Below are 21441 nucleotides of genomic sequence, written 5' to 3' on the forward strand. Positions count from 1 at the left end.
CTTACCATTGCACAGCTAGGGTAACGCTAAATACTCCTCATGCCCCAGTGCCAGTAACTCTGACAGTGGTATAATCCTTTTCAGGGTTTGTGGTTACAGATGTTGGCTTTTCAGCGAGGATGTTGTAGAGTTGATATCTATATAGTTAACCCCTACACACTAGCCAATGCCATTATTATGGGTGGCTGGGGTGCCGGCATTGGCAAGTGCATACGTACTTATTGATGCTTGCTCGGAAGGTTGCAATGGCAGGGGAAGCATCATGGCCATCTTTAATGAGGATCTCTCTTGCCTGAACATGCAGGATGAGGGAGGGGGGCGTTAACGATGTGCGGGAGCGTGAATCATTAACGATATTGAGTGTACACAATAGACAATATTGCTCAAAAAAGCCCTTCTCCTGAAGAAGGTGTTTGACACCAAAATGCGTTGAGCCCACTTCCACCCACCCAACTGTTCCGGACCAGCACAAGACACCATCTGGATCCTGCCATCACCATTTTATCACTTGCAAGTGCTCATTGCTAATAAACAGACTGATGCGGGATGGAATGCCATCCATCCAGCCTCAGGATATCCACTAAAACCATCAAGCTGGGTAATATACCGGAACTTTCTTTCTTTTTATATCAAGCACAAGGTGACTTATTCTCATCATATTCCACTTTAAGACCAAAAACCTCAGGTCTCCTATCAGTATCGTTCATCACCCTCAATTGAGAGTATACAGCATATCTTACTGCTCAACAGGCCTATGATTTTAACTATGAATATTTGAGCTCAATACATTTTATTTTATATTTACATTGTTGTATTAATTTTCATATATTAAATTATAATTTGTATTGCTTAAGTTTACATTTCTTTCTCTTGGTGAAACCCAGCACTACTCCACATCTCCACTTTTACCTCGATTTGAGGGGGCACACAACCCCCTACCCAGAGCAGCAGCTAGGCAGTGCTCCTAGATACGGTCCCCCCTTTTTTGTATTTTGGTTTCCTGTGTTTGCTCTGATTTAGGCCCTGTGACTACAAACATGCTGGTTAGTTAATTGGCACTTGATTCCGAAATTAGCCTGTGCATAGTTAGTGGCAAAGGATTGAGGGGGCAGATTTATTAAGCTCGTGATAAAGTGTCTTTCTTTTATCACTGGCCAATCAGCTCTGTGAAGTTAGGAGCTCATTGGCCGGTGATAAAAAACAGACACTTTATCACCTAAACGAGCTTAATAAATCTGCACCGAGCTTAATAAATCTACCCCTTAGTACTGTAAGCTCCATTGAGGAATGATAAGGATGATTCAACAACATCAGTAAAATGCTGTCCTATGTGTATGTACTATATAGACAGTGGTGTCACTAGCGGGTGCATCCCATGCCAAAGTGCCAGCTCTTCTGCATTGGCCTGTATAACAGTTGTAAATGCATGCACACTTAATAGTTGTGCAGCCAATATGTCGTGCCGGGCGTCGCAACTGAGAGGGCATTTAAATGTGTCAATACCCAGAGTCGGATATATGTAGATATATCAGTGGCTCAATATGTCAGTGAATGACTTTGTTCACTGACATATCTGAGGTACACATCCGCTGAGGGGCTTGAGATATATCAGCCATTTGATTGAACTGCCAATACATCTGCCACTGTGTCCCCATGATGAGACCAAGCTGAGTGCTGTTAAGTCTGCAAGTTACAATGATAAAAGTTTTTATTTTTAGATTTTTTTTTTTTAAGTATATAAAACTGAAATAAATTACAATATTTACACTGCTTCCTGAAAATTGTGTCACTCAATAGTCTCCTGATCAGTAATGAGAATGTGGAGGTTAGTTCAAAAATAATTTATAACATATGTAGGTAACTTTGCAAATGAGACTTTGGGCCTTATTTTGGTTCACTCTTTCTGACAAAATCCTTCTTAGATGGACAAAACCATGTGCACTGCAGGGGGGCAGATGTAAAATGTGCAGAGAGAATTAGATTTGGGTGAGTTATTTTGTTTCTGTGCAGGGTAAATACTGACTGCTTTATTTTTACACTGCAATATAGATCTCACTTTGAAGTAAAACCCCACCCAAATCTAATTCTCTCTGCACAAGTAACATCTGCCCCACCTGCAGTGCACATGGTTTTGTCCATCTAAGAAGGATTTTGTCAGAAAGAGTGAACCAAAATAAGGCCCTTTGTCCTCTTACGTATTACTATATGTAGGATACTTCCGCCTACTGCAGTCCTTGCCATATTCTAATGTTGCAGACGTTTATCTGCTTAAACACACATTCGTTAGTTATGGAATGTTTATTTTGTTTCTCCTATTTTATTTGTTGTGGTTTCATTTGGAATTACAAAGTAATAACTTCCTTATGCATTACCCTCAAAATGTCAGGTAACCACATACGTTTATTAATGTTGCATTGTGTAAATGCAGTTCAATCAGACATTGACATGGAACAAATTAGGCAAAGTAAAATGCAGTGTATAACAGTATACTAGTGATGAAAGGTTAACTAAACAGTTGTAAATGTACAAAGGGGATGAGGATGTCCTAATCATAGTATCCTTTTTATGACACATTGATAAAACTTAGTCATTCTGAAATGTAGAAACTATATATCATTACACCAGTGGTTCCCAAACTGTGCGCCGTGGCTCCCTGGGGTGCCTCGGGACACATGCAGGGGTGCCCTGGGTTTGTGGTCCAGGACCAACTCAAATTATTAATGGTTAATTATTTATAAGCAAAACCAGTGCTGGTGGCTGCCAATCATAAAATGTGTACAAACAGAAGCAATTCCTGCCCTTTTCCACATAACTGACCCTAAGAATCGCATATAAATCCAATCTAATTAAAATAAATTTGGCCTAGGGGTGCCGCGAAAAAAATTCTTATACTCTAAGGTTCCGTGATTAAAAAAAGATTGGGAACCCCTGCATTACACCATATATATAATATATATATATATATATATATATATATATATATCTCAAACAACATACAAATCGTTGGATATATATCGCTTATATCGCTTAAAATTTTCTTAGTTTAGCAAATAAAGCCTATCTCATAGGCCAGTGGTTCCCAAACTTTTTTGAATCTCGGCGCCCTAGAGTATCAGAATTTTTTTTTCAAGGCACCCCTAGGCCAAAAGTTTCTTATTTAGAAACTTAGAAAAAGAATATTAAATGATATAAATTATTTTTATATGTCATACTTCGGTTAAATTATGTAGTGAGGGGCAATATTTGTTTCTGTTTGTCCACATATTTTATGACTGGCAGCCACCAGCACTGGCTTTGCCTTTTACATTGAACGTAAATAATTTGAATTGATCCTGGACCACCAATCCAAGGAACCCCTTCAAGTGTCCTAAGGCTCCCCAGGGAGCCTCCCCTAGCTCCTCTAGCATCCTCAAATAGTGTCTGCTGTAAGGGGGTGGACATTTTGTGAAAGCTATTTTCGCCATTATCCTGAGCCAGCCGGGGCTGCAGAAGTAGAACTGCGCTGCGGGTCCCGGCCACACACCCGGGGGTGGTGGCAAGCAGCACCAGTGGGGTAAGGCATGGTTGGGGAGGGGGCAGGCTTTATTTTACGGTGGGGGTTGAGGCGCTGTATTTATAGTTAGTTACACCACAAGACAGGAACTCTGGCTTGAGTACTACTTGATGTAAATGTAGATTTGGAGTATGACTGGCTTTTGCTGCCTTGTTTTTTTTTTTTTTTTACATCACAGCGATAGTTTGTCAAATCCAATTGGCATATACGTATTACGCCGGGTACTCACTGAGCAATATTTACTTAACGATATGGATAATATGAACAGTATTACATACATATTGTCCAGTGTGTAAGGTTAATATTGCATCTCTTCTGACTTGTAATCACTCCTCTCTTCCTACGACAACTTGCCCCTGGACAACTACTTGGCTTTCCTACAACTCAGCTATATTATATACTGGGAATTGTGCTGCTGATTGTTACGCATGCTCTCTCTTAGGCCAGTATTCAATGGCCGGGCTGGCGGCTGGCAGCGAATCCTGTGTAGGATTCGCTGCACTTTCGCCACAATTCTCCCTTCAGAGAGATTCGCCCAGCAGCCTCCCGTCCTCCCTATTCAACGCGTCAGGGGCTCTCTGCCCCTGACGGCGATAATCACTCTCTGGGGCGAATAGTGCAGGGCTCTTTCCCCTGCTGCTGCGGCTACACTGCCACTGCAGGGGATTGAGCAGAGTCCCGGCGGGGGAGCGCGCTGATACTGCCAGGAGCCCCCGCACAGCATGAGGATGGGGACGGCTCAAGCAGCAGTGGCAGACCTCCGGCTCCAGCAGTCCCAGCGCTGACATCTGCTATCACCGCGCTGGGGCTGCCTGAGACGGAGGTCTGTTACTGCTGCTGGATCTGTCTCTACGTCAGCTGAGGCAGGTCTGTGGGGTCGGGGAACAGAGCGGGCAGGTGTACTGATGAGCAGTATCTTCACCCCTTTCCCCTCCGCTGCCTGTCAGCTCATGTCCCCTCCTCTTGCCTGTCAGCTCATGTCCCCCGCATCCCCTCCCCCCCACCACCACAATCAGCGCAGCAACACACATGTGTCCCACCTGTGGGGGTGTCCAGTCACTTTGTGGGGGTGAAGAAGGGCTCGCAGGGTGCTGGGATCAGAGCCGCTGCACTCACTGGTCCCGATCAGCGCAGTGAATATATGAATATTAATGAGCGGCTCCGGCTCCCGGCCCCCTGCTGGCGAATGTGTAAAAAAAAAAAATATTGTTTCAAAAAAATAAATATATATTAAAAATATATGTGCTGCACGTATATGAATAAAAATAGCATGCCCTTTCATAGGAAAAATATTCTGATTTTTGAACACAAAAAAAAAAAAATTAAAAACGCTTTAATTTAAAAGATCACATTACAGTTCACCTAAAAAAGCTGCCGAATGCTAAACGGAGAATCATGGCGAAAATCAATGGAGAAAGCAGTTCTCCATTTGAGCATTGAATACACTGTCGGCGAATTCCACTAAAAACCCCATTGAAAATCACAGGCGAATTGTGGAGAATCATTTACGGCGAATCGGCAGACATTCGCTGTTCATTTGTGGCGAATTGCCTCCATTGAATATGGCGAATTGTTTTTTGTGACAGAAAATTCGCCGTTAACCCAGCGAATTGCCAGATTCACTGAAAAAAACCGGCGAATCTGAGGCATTGAATACTGGCCTTAGTGTTTCAGTAATGTGTAGCTCTATGTACCCTGTATTCTTCTAATGTGTGCCATATGTACAGAACTGTGAACCACTTGTGGCGCCTTCTAAATAAAATGCAGTAATAATGGTGATGGCACTTGTAGTTCATTCCATCACATCCTCGAGCATGTGGTTTAACCCTTTTGAGTGCCAACGTTCCTGTGAGAGATCCTCAAAAATGCCACTAAAAATGCCAGCATAGCTCACAGCGAGCATTTTAGTATAAATACAAATAGAATCAACTCTATTGGCCATGTATGCTTGCGCACACTAGGAATTTTGGTACTTATGTATTATCTGGACTCCCATGTTAAATGCACCCCATTTTTTCATACCCCTACTATCCAAATACGCATGGAGTTGATTTTATATAGTGTGGCGAGCGCAGCGAGCCACCGTGCCCGAAGCGTGGTGAGCGCAGCGAGCCCCGCGAGGGGACACGGTCTCATAAGAAAAACGGGAGCCCAGATATTACATAAGTACCGGAATTTTTTGTGGATTACAGTGCAGCATCAAGCAGGGATGAAAAGGAGGGGGGGGGGGGCATTACATATATTACATAAAGACATTACAAGCATTTCATTTCCAGTTACGACTATGGTGGTCAGGTCACCAAGTAGGGACACGTTTTTTGGCTGTTGATATTGGGATTGCATTCACTTTGATTGGATTGTTCAGGTGATGGACGGCTAACGGAAAGAAGCTGCTTGCGGATCTGGATGTTTTGACGGGGATGGACCTGAACCGTCTTCTGGATGGTAGGATGTTGAACAGGTTGTGACCGGGATGCAGCTTGTCCTTCGTGATCTCTCAGCGCATTTCCTTACCCTGGATGAGAACAGATCCCTTATCGGGGGGAGGTCGGTCCCTATGATCCTTTCCGCAGTCTTCACTACCCTCTGCAGTTTTTGTTTGTCGTTCTCGCTTGCACCACCGTACCAGGTTGTGATCGAGGAACAGAAGAGAGGCTCCAAGATGGCGGTGTAGAATACGCACAGCAGCTCCTGTGGGATGTTGAATTTCCTGAGTTGCCTCAGGAAGAACAGGCGCTGTTGGGCCTTTTTGATGTTTGTGGTTATGTTTAATCCAATCTTAGGTCGCTGGACATGGTTTTCCCTAGGAATTTGAAGGATTCAACCCGCAACACCACTGCATTGGCTATTATTAGCGGGACTAGTGCATTTGTTTTTTTCCTGTAGTCGACCACCATCTCAACTGTTTTGGTGGGGTTTAGATCGAGGTTGTTGCTGCTGCAACACTGTGTCGGCTTCTCCACTGCATGCCTGTATGCAGTCTCGTCACCATCCTTAATTAGGCCGATGATAGTGGTGTCATCTGTGAATTTGATGATTTTCACTGACTGCTCAGCTGAGGTGCAGTCATTCGTGTAGAGAGAGAAGAGCAGAGGGGAAAGGATGCATCCTTGGGGGGCTTGAGTACTGATTGTTCGTGTGCTGGACGAGAAGGTGCCGGCTTTGACCACCTCTTCCCTTGCCGTTAGAAAGTCTACAATCCATAAGCTTGTTGAACCTGGGACTCCTAAGGAGAGGAGTTTGGGCTACAGGATGCCGGGAACGAAAGTATTAAATGCTGAGCTGAAGTCCACGAATAGGACTCTCGCATAGGTGCCTTGGTGGTCGAGGTGTTGTATAATATGGTGCAGCCCGAGGTTGACCGCATCCTCTACACTTCTGTTTGCCGGTAGGCGAAATGCATGGGGTCAAGGTGAGAGTTCGTCACTTGTCTCAGGTGCTTCAGTACTAGTCTTTCAAATGCTTTCATGGCCACTGAGGTTAGTGCAATTGGCCTGAAGTCATTTAGGTCCTTCGCAGGTGTTTTCTTAGGGACCGGAAAGATGATAAGAGCGTTTGAAGCGGGCAGGAACCTTGCACAAGTCCAGGGACTACAGCCAAGTCAATGAATTGAAGTTTACTTAAATATTGAATGCCAAAAAAGAACAGTCCCTGTGAGTGGCACTGGCATTTTTATTTTGGCACTAAAACAGTAAAATAACTTTTACATGCTGCTTCATGCATCAGGCATTTTCACTTGTTGATGGCAGTAGAGGGATACGCATAGCATTGTAGACAAGACATGGTCCTTTTAAAGCTCATGTGGCAAGGGCCTAACTCTGGATTGAGTAATTGTATAACTTAAAGTGCCATTTATGGTGTTAAGGCTAATCATTGTTACAGTATTGCATCTTGCTTTTGTCTTCCAGATTGATATTTTTTTTTACTAGCAACATTCAAACCAAGGGGGAAGATGGCCGCTAATAAGCCTAAGGGGCAGAATTCCTTGGCATTGCACAAAGTCATCATGGTAGGAAGTGGAGGAGTGGGGAAATCCGCTTTAACACTCCAATTTATGTATGATGAGGTAAGAACAACATTTGTGCTCCACATTTGTGCTTCCTTTTTAGGGGAAATCGCTTAAATATTACATAAATATTATGTTATTTCTTCAAGTTAAATATCATTATTCTAAAACAAAGCTTTTATCGTTTCCATTTATGTGTGGTGGATGCAGGGAAGCTACTACTGTCTATGCAATATGGAGTGTAGTTCAGCACACACACAAAGGGCCTTATTCTAGTTCACTCTTTGTGACAAAATCCTTCTTAGATGGACAAAACCATGTGCACTGCAGGTGGGGCAGATGTTACTTGTGCAGATATTCCATATATACTCGAGTATAAGCCTACTTTTTCAGAACATTTTTTAATGCTGAAAAAGCCCCCCTCGACTTATACTCGATTGAGGGTCCCACTTAGGGAAGCCAATCCCAGGGCATTTTTTCAATCCCGGAATTCGGGATTGAAAAATGCCCAATCCCGGGATCCCTACTATTAAAAACCCACCTCGGCCGCCCCGCATATTTACTTACAGATGCGTGGTGCGGCCGGGTGGGTGGGCGAGATGGGGTGATGGAGCCCGGGCTGGTCTGCAGGTGGCCCGGTGTGCCGGCAGGTCCACTGCTGGGTGGGTGGGCTGGTCCAGGGACAGGATGGCTGGGCAGGCTGATCCGGGAACAGCCCGGGCTGGTCCGCTGGTGCCCCGGTGTGCCGGCAGGTCCGCTGCTGGGCGGGCTGGTCCGGGGACAGAATGGAGGCAGACAGCCTGTGCGACCTGAGCAGCGTGACCTCTGACGTCGTCACGCTGCGCAGAGCCGCACTGCCCGGGACGGGAGAAGCCGGGCAGCTGCTGAGCACCCGCTCAGACGCTGCCCGGCATTAGACTGCGCATGCGCAGTCTAATCCCGAAATCCCGGGATTGGAAACTCCAATCCCGGGATTGAAATCCCGGTGTTTTGGGGGCCAAATCCCGGGATCCCGCGGATCCCGATCCCGAGATTGGCCACCCTAGTCCCACTTGAGTCAATAAGTTTTCCCAGTTTTTTGCTGTAAAATTAGGTGCCTCGGCTTATATTCAGGTTGACTTATACTCGAGTATATACGGTAATTAGATTTGGGTGGGGTTTTACTTTAAAGTGAGATATATTGCAGTGTAAAAATAAAGCAGTCAGTATTTTTCCTGCACAGAAACAAAATAACTCACCCAAATCTAATTCTCTCTGCAAATTTTACATCTGCCCCACCTGCAGTGCACATGGTTTTGTCCATCTAAGAAGGATTTTGTCAGAAAGAGTGAACTAGAATAAGGCCCAAAGTATGGAAATATTGCAAATAATCCCTAAACAATAATACAAAGCCTCTAAACTGGCTGCATTGAGACATTTTAGAAGCTAAAATTTGTGCCCGGTATGAGTCATTGGGTCGACCAAATTAAGGTTGACATACATTGGATCGACACTGAAGGTTTAACACAGACAAAAGGTTGACACAATTTGGGTCAACTTGGGTTTTTCACATTTTTTTGGGCCCAAATGACGACATGGCCACCATATTGGTACACGGCCATGCTTCAGGCACGGTCCCTCCACTGATAAATTGTTTTTGTACACGCCAAATTCTGTCCATCTTTATTATATCCAGTCTGTTACATTTAGCAAACCAGTCATAATTCCATATAAGAAGAAAGAGAAGAATGTCCTTTTGGTGGGTGCACCTCAAGAAATAAACTAAACTTAAAATGTAACCTTTAATTAATTAATTCCTAAAAGGCTACGAAAATATTCAAAACATATGACATACAAGGGTGGGTTTACACACATTAAAATAAGGTGGCAGGCAGGTGTTTGCTGAACAATTTGTTATGTTTACGTGTGTGGTGATTTCACAGTGTGTGGGGCTCCCAAATTCTGTACAATGGATTGCAATCTGTATGATAGCAGATCGCAATCTGAATGATAGCAGATCTCTCCCTGTTGTCAGAATATGGGTAGATGCCCAAGTGGGTAAGTGGTCTACCGTCTTTTAGGATAGTAACAAGATGTGCTCTCAAGGTATCAACTTGCTAAGAGTGCTGTGTTTATGCTAATCACAGGCATCAACTTGACTATGTCAACTCTGGCTATCACGGGGTGTCTTCTCTGTGCAAATATCAGGGAGACCTCGACACCGGTTGGCCAGTATGTGAAAAGCAAGTTTGCTAAGTGGTATCACTGGGGTAAGACGCTGCCCTGTGTGTACAACAGGGGCGTTAGAACCTCCAGAGAAATCCCCACTATGCAGATGGTAGCAGAGACCCAATAAGGGGTATCTTGGCTAAGAGCACACAAATGGATTCAAGCCCTTATAAGGGCTATAGAGTCTCCACACTGCGCATACACAAATCAAAATACATTGTAAGAAAAATAATAAATCAGCAAACAGAACTGCCTGCGCACCGCTAGCCCGGGCTATCATACAGATTGCGATCTGCTATCATACAGATTGCGATCCATTGTACAGAATTTGGGAGCCCCACACACTGTGAAATTACCACACACGTAAACATGACAAATTGTTCAGCAAACACCTGCCTGCCACCTTATTTTAATGTGTGTAAACCCACCCTTGTATGTCATATGTTTTTTATATTTTCGCAGCCTTTTAGGAATTAATTAATTAAAGGTTACATTTTAAGTTTAGTTTATTTCTTGAGGTGCACCCACCAAAAGGCCATTCTTCTCTTTCTTCTTATACGTCTCTAAACCTTGTCCTGAGGTAGCACAACCCTGTCAACACAAAATTTAATAAACACATAGGGGTCCATCTAATATATAGTCTTGTGCGATTGACCCCAAAAACCCCCTTTTTCTCCAGTCATAATTCCAGTAACAAACCGTTTATCACTTGATAAGTACTGTTCAAAGAATATGTACTTATAATTAATAAACCATGTATTTGTGTGCTTCAGTAGTGAGTTCCGGTGTCATTAGCTCAACTTTCTATTATCAGAGCTATCTCTGCTTGTGTGTGCTGTATAAAGCACTCAGCCTACAGCGTTATGCTTTTAATACTGGGCCTGATTCGGAGTCATACACAGACCCGATAGTTTGCATTAATAGTTTCCCACAAGCCGCTGCTCATTTGACCTGCTTTTGCTGTTTGGGGAAGGGGAATGGCAACAGGGACCCTTTTGTAAACATGCCTGGCCTTCGGCAGTGGAGTTAAGGCCCCCATACATGAGGCCGACTTGGACCTGATTTCCCTTGAGCTATCCCGGGACGGCTCACATATAAGATTTTGCACTTGATGTGTCATTTTGACACGTGAGAGGCTTGCTCGTTGTCATTAGCATCCATCTCTGAATCAAGCCCAAAGTCACATGACTGGTGCTAACTCCCAAATTCCTGTGTATTTTACTGAAGGAAATGCAACATACCATGTATTACATACCTGCGTTCGTTTGTTATATTCTAGTGTACTTTTACACAATTTCTTAGTTTGTAGAGGACTATGAACCAACCAAAGCAGACAGTTACCGGAAGAAAGTTGTGCTGGATGGAGTGGAGGTCCAGATTGATATCTTGGACACAGCTGGGCAGGAGGACTATGCGGCAATCAGAGACAATTACTTCCGGAGTGGAGAGGGCTTCCTATGTGTCTTTTCTATCACAGAACAAGAATCGTTTGCTGCTACTGCAGATTTCCGGTGAGTCAGCAGTTTGCCTGAATAGTTCTGACAGAGACGCTGATTTCACTAGAGCATATGAGCAAATAATTTGTCACTGTACAGAGAATACAAACTGCTGACACAAACCGCTTTTTATGGATAACTTCATAAGAGCCACTGTTGATTCTTGTACAACTATTATATAAGGATCACCAATGCAGCAATTAGCTGTATCAAATCTATTGCCTATTCCCTTGATGGCTAACCTTGACACTCCAGCTGTTGTTTAACTACACATCCCAGCATGCTCTGCTTCAGTTTTGCTATTTGGCCATGCTAAATCTGATGCAGAGCATGCTGGGATGTGTAGTTCAACAACAGCTGGAGTGTCAAGGTTAGCCATCAAGGGCCTATACTCTTTCCTTTTCTCTCATTATATTGAAAAGTAAATATGGAAGTCTTGCATGTAAATGATGTGTCTGGCAATTGTTATGCCATGCCGAACTAGGAAGTGAAACTAAACATGCAGTACAAAATGTAGAATATGGACACCCCAATGTCGATATCGACAATAGATCAACATGGAAAAGGTCAACTTGAGTTTTTCAGTGTCGTTGTGGACACCTAAGCAGAAGGACCCCCAATTAATGTACTGTGAACCCTCACATGGCTCACTTCCCTCACCATGCTTTGAGCCAGGTGCCTCACTTGACTACAAATGCCTACGGCACAGTTTACCATTCTGAAATGGAATCCAGGTGTATGGTAAAGTATGAAGAAGTCCCAAAAAATGTATCCGATTGGGAAAAACTTATGTAATGTGTCCACCATTACCATGACAACCTTTTCATGTCATTCTTTTGCTTGTGTCGACATTTTGTGAATGTTGACCTTGTGCACCTTAACCTTCTTACATTTATATGGAACTAGGTTAATTGAAACAAAGCCACTTAAGTGGAATAATACGGCCCGACTACATCATGTTGGCTATGTGGTTGTGCCATTGCAGAATGCGCCTGGTGTCCTGTTTGCCTTGCACAAGTCTGCCTATTCAGTTCAACTTGCATTTGCATCTGCAGGTTGGCTGGATTAGAAAAGTGACAAAACAAGGTCTGAAAAAGGGAATATGAGAAATTTAGCACATTCAGTGAGCAAAATGGGTACATGGCATGGAAGTGACATTTTGGAATATTACTTGATCGCAACAAAAGAGGTACTGTCTGTATAGCTGGTAAATAGTTGAAAGGTTTCTCAGTGTCTTATCAGTTGCGTCATAGTAGATGTTATAAAAAGTCCCGTGCTTCCTATGTGCATCTCAAAATGACGCCTGCATTTCTTGTGACTAAGCATAGGGTAATATTTGCTTAATGTGTCTATAGTGACCTCTAGTGGTGCTTGATGCCTCCTGCAAGCTTGATCTTTAACATTGTCTATGTCCACACTAGCAGCTACAGCAGTTTAGGACAGTGGCTTCCAAATTGTGTGAAGCTCTTGCAGTTTGTCATAGGGTTGACTATAGGTAGCCATGAAAAAAGGAATTACAAGCAATAGGTAGGCATGAAAAAAGGTTGACTGGTGTCGTTGTCGACATGGACACCATTTAAGTGTACCATGTGCAGAAAACACAGTAGAGAGGAACACCCCAGACAGGGAAGAGGAACTGCACAGGTCTTGGGAAATGTATGGTGCTAGAATGAACTCTCAGGTCGCCAGATCCTGACACTCTCCTATAGAATGTCATTCCTTTTTTTGGTAAAAGTACATATTAGTCACACTGAGGGGGTATTAAATCTGGGGTCACGGCTGTCGCTTTTGCTCAACAGCCATGACCCTGTCCCGTTCTCTGTCTGCTCGACCGAGAAATTGCAAGTGGGATTTAATGTCCCGCCTGCAGCGGGGCGAGAAGGGGGCTTGGCCACGAGCTGCGGCCAGGAAGAACCGAGCTGCAGCCGAAAGCTCAACACTTCCCGGCTTGTGAAGTGGGCCTCATTCTGCCGAGCTCCCCTGTTCAATGCTGTCGAGGAAGACAGCATTGAATAGGGCCCAGCTGCCATCTGAGTCTCTGAATATGTACATGAAGTGGTACAATGTAAAAGCTGCAGCTTTTTTTTTTGTTTTTCAATACAAGATCTGTTGCATACAAATGTCCTAAATGTATTGTGTTGCAACAAAGATACATTTTCAGCAAGAAAATTAGACACAAAGTGCTACCAGCTCACTCATCTTCCGCTGCATGGCACATTGAGGCTAGCTGTATGAGGAGGACACCTCTTTACAGGCACTGCCCTGACGCTCATTCTATTTCAAACATTTATAATATCAATGAGTAGAGTTAAGCTGGCCATACACTACTGCCATGTATCACAGCAGTGTATGGCCATCTAATCGGGTGTGGTATAGGAGCCTGACAGTCATTAGCCCCGACGTCAGGATCCTGACTGCCCGGACTCAGACGGGGGGGGGCGCAACGAAGCCCCTTGCGGGCTTGCTGTGCTCGCCACGCTGCGGGCACAGTGGCTCGCTACACTCGACTTCTATTCTATTCTCCCTTTATGGGGGTCGTGGACCCCCACGAGGGAGAATAGCTGGTGGCTGTCGGGACCCCGGCCAGATTTCAGAGTTTTAACAGTGAAACCAATTTATAGATCCTATTCTCTATTATTCTCATTTAGGGAACAGATACTGCGGGTAAAAGAGGATGAAAATGTTCCCTTCCTTCTGGTTGGTAACAAATCTGACCTGGAAGATAAGAGGCAGGTGTCTGTGGAAGAGGCAAAGAGCAGAGCGGATCTGTGGAATGTCAATTATGTGGAAACCTCAGCAAAAACAAGAGCCAATGTTGATAAGGTAAAATATGGTTTTGTCTTTTCTTTATCATTTCTATTTCATGTCCTTTTCTCAGTTACAAGAATAGTCCTATACCTTTCCCATTCCAGAGATCCTTTCTCTTTTATATGTGATTTCTCCTGACATCAGTGTTCGTCCCGATATATCGCTTCATGTCATTGGCAAGAGCTTTAAGATTTCCAATACTGTATATCTAACTATGATGGTCCAAATCTCATTGATGCATGGAGAATCCGAAAGGGGAAAAATTCTGCATTGGAGATATGAGCAGTGTGGCTAGAGCGTATAACACAAGTTATAGTTTTTTTTTTTAAGTGCTTATTCTTTTTCTTTCTTAACTGCTAAAAAGTCTGTGCCTGTTGTTTCTACGTTACAGGTATTCTTTGATTTGATGCGAGAGATCCGTGCACGAAAGATGGAAGAAAGTAAAGAGAAAAATGGCAAGAAGAAAAGAAAAAGTTTAGCCAAGAGAATAAGGGAAAGATGTTGCATTTTATAAGAAATACCCATAAACCTCCTTCTTTTTTGTCTTTTACTGATCAGAACCATAACCTGTTAGCATGCCCGCTCACAGCACAGGTGACTGGCTGTACTTATCATTTTGGAGGCATTACATTATGCCAGAAGCATGATTTGGACACTACTTTGGACACATGTTCAACCTAACTGACCCCAAAAAATGATAATTGGCACTGCTTCATTTGGAAACAAAATCCACCTGATAAGACCGTGTTCAAGGTTTCTGAATGTAAACCTTTTTGGGGGTTGGGAGGCAGCAATAGTCTGTGAATATTTATCCATTGGGGTAATTAATGTTTTGTCTTGGTCACTACAAATATTTCCACTTCTGTCCTCGCTTTCAGGAAGATCAGCGGCAGCCACTATAAAGGAGACTAGGGTTCATATGTGGTTTCTGTGGTTAAGCATAATAAATAAAATGGTGGATGTTTCGTTAGGGTTTGTTTTTATTTTTGAATAGGCAAAATAGACAATTCTGTATGTACCTAAACTGATATGTTAATGAAATGGTTGCCTCTTAACTTCCATTGTTCTCTGAATATGCCTTAAAGTAGACCCATTACCTCACATGGTGGAGGCAGCCATTTTGTGGGCTGAGCATGAAGTTGTTTAATTCATTAGTAACGTTACTGAAGCACTTCATAGTGAATTGAGACTTGGATACAGATCAAGACCACTAAAATTGTGTGCCTCCATTTACAGGTCCACTTTAACAGAGGTAATTAAGAGATTGATATTATTGTTGTGAGCTATAAGTCTTTTGTTGGGTATTACATTTAGATTAAAAGGCTAATTTTATTATTCAGGAAAATATTTAATTGGAAGTGCTGTTACTGTGTTTAATAAGCACCCACATAGCTGGGATATCTAGATTTGCACAGTTTAAGACCTTCTACATTTTGATAAATATGCCCATGTGTGCTTTTACCTAAGCAAATGCCATAAGATGATCTTAAAGATATAATTTTTTTTAAGGCTTTAATTGGCTTGAATTTGTCATTGTAGTTCTGGCAGAGGAAGTAGATTTACAATTAAAGTATTAATTTCTCATCTGACACCTGCATAATCTATATTGTACACCGTAATGTATAAACCCTATGTATGACGTAGTACCAGGATATGTTCGTTTGACTTGGATGGTTGTGCTGCAGCGTCGGCATAAGTACACTGTGACATAAGCTCATCAACAAGAATCATTCAGAGTTTGTGTGAAAAAAGCTTGATAAATCAGCCCTTTGTCAGTGTTCATGTTTCTGTACAACATGCCACCACAGTTAAGGAGGTGCTGTCTTCTACAACTGATCACGTAAAAATAATAAAGTTTCAAGAAACTTTTTTTGTGTGGGACTGTGCACGATGTCAGAAAGAAGAGGAACCTTTCCAACCTTGTCTGACAACTCTCGATGAATTCTGTTTAAGATCTGCTCATAGCGGTCAACTAGTAGCAATTATAATACGTGTGGTATGATTATTTGTTTATTGTGTAGATAATAATGGTACACTGTTTTATGTTATTCATTTCTTGATTTTTATTTTTACATTAATCAAGCAATATCATTTGAGAGCTTGTTCTAAAACACTTTGCTGACAGGTATTTTGTAATAATATACACCATGCTTGTCCATTATAACACATTTCTTGCTGCATTAAAACAGCTAGTAGCACAAGTCAAGTTATTTGTTATATGTTTATGGGTTTGATATCATATCTGTAACTTATAGCTGTCCAGCCATTAAATTACAACTTCTAGGATGCTTTGTTCACTGCTGGGAGATGTAGTGAAACTATAGCTGAAAGCCATTTTACTTCTCTTGTTGTAACTAATCCATAATGACCTTTTGAATCCGAACTCATCTGTTTTCTTAAAGTGATTTTATTCTGCAAATGTCTTGAATGACTAGCCTCTCCAGCGTAAATTGCAGAATTGCACATGACCTCGCCTTAGGTTAACACAAGTATCTATGCTGCACAATATTAGTCAACATTTGTTTTATGAAGTCACTTGTCTTAAGTCAGAATACAATGCACTGCAGAATTTTGGTCTAAGATGATTTCAAGGCTGTTATAAAAATCTTAACTGCGACATGGATTGTATCTAATGACTGTTGTTTTAGCCATGTTCTCCTCATTATAGCATTGCATTGTCAAACAATCATTAGTCTATTTATCTATAGATACATTTAAGCAAGGGACCCCATGATCCCTTCTGTTCTTCCTGGTGTGGATTTTTTTTTTTTTTTTTTTATATATTATTTTAGCCAAGCAACATTAGAAAGTGGCCCCTCTTATTTAACTAAACACTAACTTAAAACATGCTCAAATAGAATATAGCCTTCCAAATCTCATTTGTATATAAATATCATCTAATCATCCTATACCACATCCAGAATACGTTACATGAGAATCAGAGGCCACAAAGAGCCTCCTCATTTAGTTACTGTGATTGTTTTTGTTGGTGACTAAAGTTAATGACCATTAATGCTTTCAAGTGTACTTGCTACCTGCACATACTGGAGGAAGCCATTTTGGGAGTAGCATATTTTCAATTGTTTCAGTGATGGCTCTGTGAATTGCTAAAGATAAATTATTTTATATAAATTCACTCTCCCCCAAAATGTCTGTTTCCAGTGTGTGTGTAGGCAGTTGGTGCACTTTAAATAGCTTTGCAGCTATTGTGTTGGGTCCTGTGGTGTTATGAAGCTACAAGTTTCACTAAACAATGTATAAGCTGATTCCACTGCCCACTTTTATATTTTGCTATTTGAGCCATTTCAAGACAAATAAAGTTCAGTTTTGTAAATATTTTGTGTTGGTTGTGTTTGGTCTCGGAAAAAGTATTTTGAACACATTTAAAAAGCAATTGTAAATGGAATTTCATTTGAAAACACCCTTTTAGTAAAACACATTAAGATATGTACAGTAATCATTCAGTGGTAATCCCGAGAATTTTCCCAGGCTATGCCTCAGTGTCCAGACTAACAAACCTGGAAAATACTCTGGATTAGCGCCAGGCTGAGCTGATGACTGAACTCTGCTTCCCCCCGCCCCCCCCCTCCCCAGCTGTTTGACAGTCTGCGACTGCTGCAACCTCGTGCCGGGGGGCAGAGCCGGGCAACGGATGACATAGGGTTCAGTGGCGCTGCCCGGACCCAGGACACAGCGCAGTGTGTTTTTTTTTTTAGGTATCGCTCCCCCTAAAAAATTCACCCAGTGGGGAGCGCTACCTCCCATGTTTAGGTTCCCTAAACATGGGAGGGTTTAACTCACCTGCTAAAAGGCGAATGGTCCTAGTATACTGTAATCAATTTAAATTAGATTTACAGAAAAACAATTTTTATGAAAGTAGCCGCGCCAAACCTGGCTGCTGCACCTTGTACCACCCTGGGATACCACCCCAGATCCAAACAAGCACAAAAAAACACAAAAGGTGGACAATAGTGCGCTGTCAGGAAACAACGTTGTGTTCTGTTTCTTCTCCCCTTTTGGTCCGGATTTCAATCCAAGATGGATACCAAAAAATAATGAGAGTAGAAACAAAGATCTTTAGACAATCTGGATGAATATTTCTTTCCTCGAGATAAAACGTATTATCCCTCTACTGACCTGAATAACAGGCCCTATGTTCCCGTAAAGGTTTCTTTCCTTTCAGTTAGCATCAGACATTCCCATAGAGTAAGAGCTCACCTTGGCACTGGGCCCTATTTTCATACAAAGGTTTCTTTCTCTCCTGGGACCTCTGGATAGCAGCAATGGAATTCCACACCAATGTTGATTCAGGTAAAAAAACAGGGTTTATTCCAAGATCCAGTAAATACAGATAAAAAGTGAATGATTAAAAAAGAGGTTTCCACGTGCCACTTCCCCCTTCACTCCTTCACCATACCTATCTCTCCCGGGTGTGAGGTAGGTTACTCGCCCAAAGATGGTAAACGGCTTTAGGATCGGAAGCTAGGGTTGGAAGCACTGGAACCATACAAAAACTCCACAGCACCGACGCGTTTTGGACCTGCAAGGTCCTTTTTCAAGGTGTGGAGTAAAAAGGTGTCTGCACAGGTATTTATACCTGTGCAGACCTGCTTAATTGTGTGTACAGTTCAAAAACATGGACCCGGATTATACCGGGATTTACAATACAACATAATGCGGTCATTAAAAAAAGCACAATATTGACAACGTAAAAACAACATATACAACCACAATGTTACATGATCATGTTATATTCTGGTTTCAAGGTGACTATTACCTGCAACTCAGCGGTACAGCAATGGGCACCAGGCTGGCACCAAGCTACGCCAATCTTTTTATGGCGTGGTGGGAGGCCCAAGCTGTTTGGGAGGGCCATCCCTTTGGTGCCAGCCTGGTGCTATGGCGTCGATATATCGACGACATTGTATGTATCTGGAAGGGAGAAGAAAGTGACCTGAGTTCTTTCTGTGAACATCTGAATTCAAACAATCTTAATATCCAGCTAACTTTTGATAAAAGTGTTGAATCTGTGAATTTCCTTGACCTTACTATATATATAGAGAATGGGTCTCTAAAAACCAAAAACTATATAAAGAAAACTGATTGTAACTCCTTCATCGGTGCGGAAAGCAATCACCATCGATGTTGGTTGAAAAGCGTACCAGGCAGCCAGTTCCAGCGGATTGGTAGAAATTGTTCGGACCTGGATACGTATGAAACACAAGCGAATTATCTAGAGAAACAATTTTTAAGTAAAGGTTACCAAAAAACCATCTTAGATGGTGCTAAAGAAAAAGGTAGAAGGATAATTTTGAACAGGGGAGTCAATGATTCCAATACTACTGTTAAGCAAAAATCGACTATTTCAGAGGTAATGTTTATTACAAAATACACAAGTCAGCACAGACAATTGGAACAAATTATTAAAAAACATTGGGGGGTCCTGACAAATGATCCCTTATTGACGGGACATATCAGTTCTGACCCCAAATTTGTATATAGAAGAGCCCGCAATGTTAAAGATACCATTGTCAACAGTGCTATAAATATACCTTCACCTTTAGTACGAATAAAATCGAAGGGATTCTACAGGTGCGGTATGTGCAGTATGTTCCGCTCCTGTAAGGGTTCAATTAAATGTATGCAGAACTATAAGTCTGCGCAAACAGAAAAGGTCTATACAATTGATGATCTTATTACTTGTGACACAAAAAACTGTATATATTTACTTGAATGTGTTTGTAAGAAACAGTACGTTGGGAGAACCTCTAGAGCTCTCAAAACTAGATGGGCGGAACATGTCCGCAACATTAAAAAAGGTGTAGATTCCAACAATGTAGCGGAACATTTAAAAAAAACACACCAGTGTGACATAAAACACCTTGTATCCTTTTGCGGAATCAAGGTAATAAAATCACACTGGAGGGTGAACGATGGTGATGTCAAATTGGCACGCACTGAGATGCAGACCATCTACACCCTAAAAACGCTATCGCCGTTGGGGCTCAATTTGGATTTTGAGCTTAAATGCTTCCTATGATATGTTTAAACTAATCTTTATTAACGTATTTTTTTACTGTTTACCAATTTTAACATTTGCTATTTTTTTACATGTCACATGAACGGGCATTGATGATTACTACTCACTTCCTGGTTTTGCGTTCCAAACTGCGGTTCAATTACGCTGCATCTGATGAAAATACACCACGGAAGCAACAGGAAGTAGTATTTGCAGTCCAAGAGCCGGGTGCTGATGTTCCGTCTGTTGTAGGGCTACGTCAGACGGCTCTGAGTCACAAACGTCAACGACGATGCGTACCAAAGACCGGATGTGGACGTCACTTCCGCTACTATGCGGAAGAACGCACTGAATTATGCTTGGCGCCGTGCAAATCGGTGAAAAGTAAATTATGGCTCCGGACCCATTATTTTTGTAACCCGCCCAATGCTGCCATGTATTTGTATTTTAAAAGAATGCCCATATAACAAGATCATGTAACCTTGTGATTGTATATGTTGTTTTTACGTTGTCAATATTGTGCTTTTTTAATGACCGCATTATGTTGTATTGTAAATCCCGGTATAATCCGGCTCCATGTTTTTGAACTGTACACACAATTAAGCAGGTCTGCACAGGTATAAATACCTGTGCAGACACCTTTTTACTCCACACCTTGAAAAAGGACCTTGCAGGTCCAAAACGCGTCGGTGCTGTGGAGTTTTTGTATGGTTCCAGTGCTTCCAACCCTAGCTTCCGATTCTAAAGCCGTTTACCATCTTTGGGCGAGTAACCTACCTCACACCCGGGAGAGAGAGGTATGGTGAAGGAGTGAAGGGGGAAGTGGCACGTGGAAACCTCTTTTTTAATCATTCACTTTTTATCTGTATTTACTGGATCTTGGAATAAACCCTGTTTTTTTACCTGAATCAACATTGGTGTGGAATTCCATTGCTGCTATCCAGAGGTCCCAGGAGAGAAAGAAACCTTTGTATGAAAATAGGGCCCAGTGCCAAGGTGAGCTCTTACTCTATGGGAATGTCTGATGCTAACTGAAAGGAAAGAAACCTTTACGGGAACATAGGGCCTGTTATTCAGGTCAGTAGAGGGATAATACGTTTTATCTCGAGGAAAGAAATATTCATCCAGATTGTCTAAAGATCTTTGTTTCTACTCTCATTATTTTTTGGTATCCATCTTGGATTGAAATCCGGACCAAAAGGGGAGAAGAAACAGAACACAACGTTGTTTCCTGACAGCGCACTATTGTCCACCTTTTGTGTTTTTTGTGCTTGTTTGGATCTGGGGTGGTATCCCAGGGTGGTACAAGGTGCAGCAGCCAGGTTTGGCGCGGCTACTTTCATAAAAATTG

The 21441-nt window shown here is 42.3% G+C and overlaps 1 protein-coding gene across 1 annotated transcript in view; it reads left to right on the forward strand.

Annotated features, from left to right (window-relative positions):
- Positions 1 to 17405, forward strand: part of RALA (RAS like proto-oncogene A) — a 54573-nt gene extending 37168 nt beyond the window's left edge. The window contains exons 2-5 of the mRNA XM_083188506.1: positions 7462 to 7619; positions 11070 to 11278; positions 13912 to 14086; positions 14463 to 17405. Coding sequence (XP_083044632.1) covers positions 7506 to 7619; positions 11070 to 11278; positions 13912 to 14086; positions 14463 to 14585 — 621 coding nt within the window. The 5' untranslated portion in view covers positions 7462 to 7505 and the 3' untranslated portion in view covers positions 14586 to 17405. The remainder of the gene's footprint in view (positions 1 to 7461; positions 7620 to 11069; positions 11279 to 13911; positions 14087 to 14462) is intronic.
- Positions 17406 to 21441: the final 4036 nt, after the last annotated feature.

Source organism: Crinia signifera, chromosome 5, assembly GCF_055691185.1.
Source record: "Crinia signifera chromosome 5, ASM5569118v1, whole genome shotgun sequence".
Classification (NCBI taxonomy): domain Eukaryota; kingdom Metazoa; phylum Chordata; class Amphibia; order Anura; family Myobatrachidae; genus Crinia; species Crinia signifera.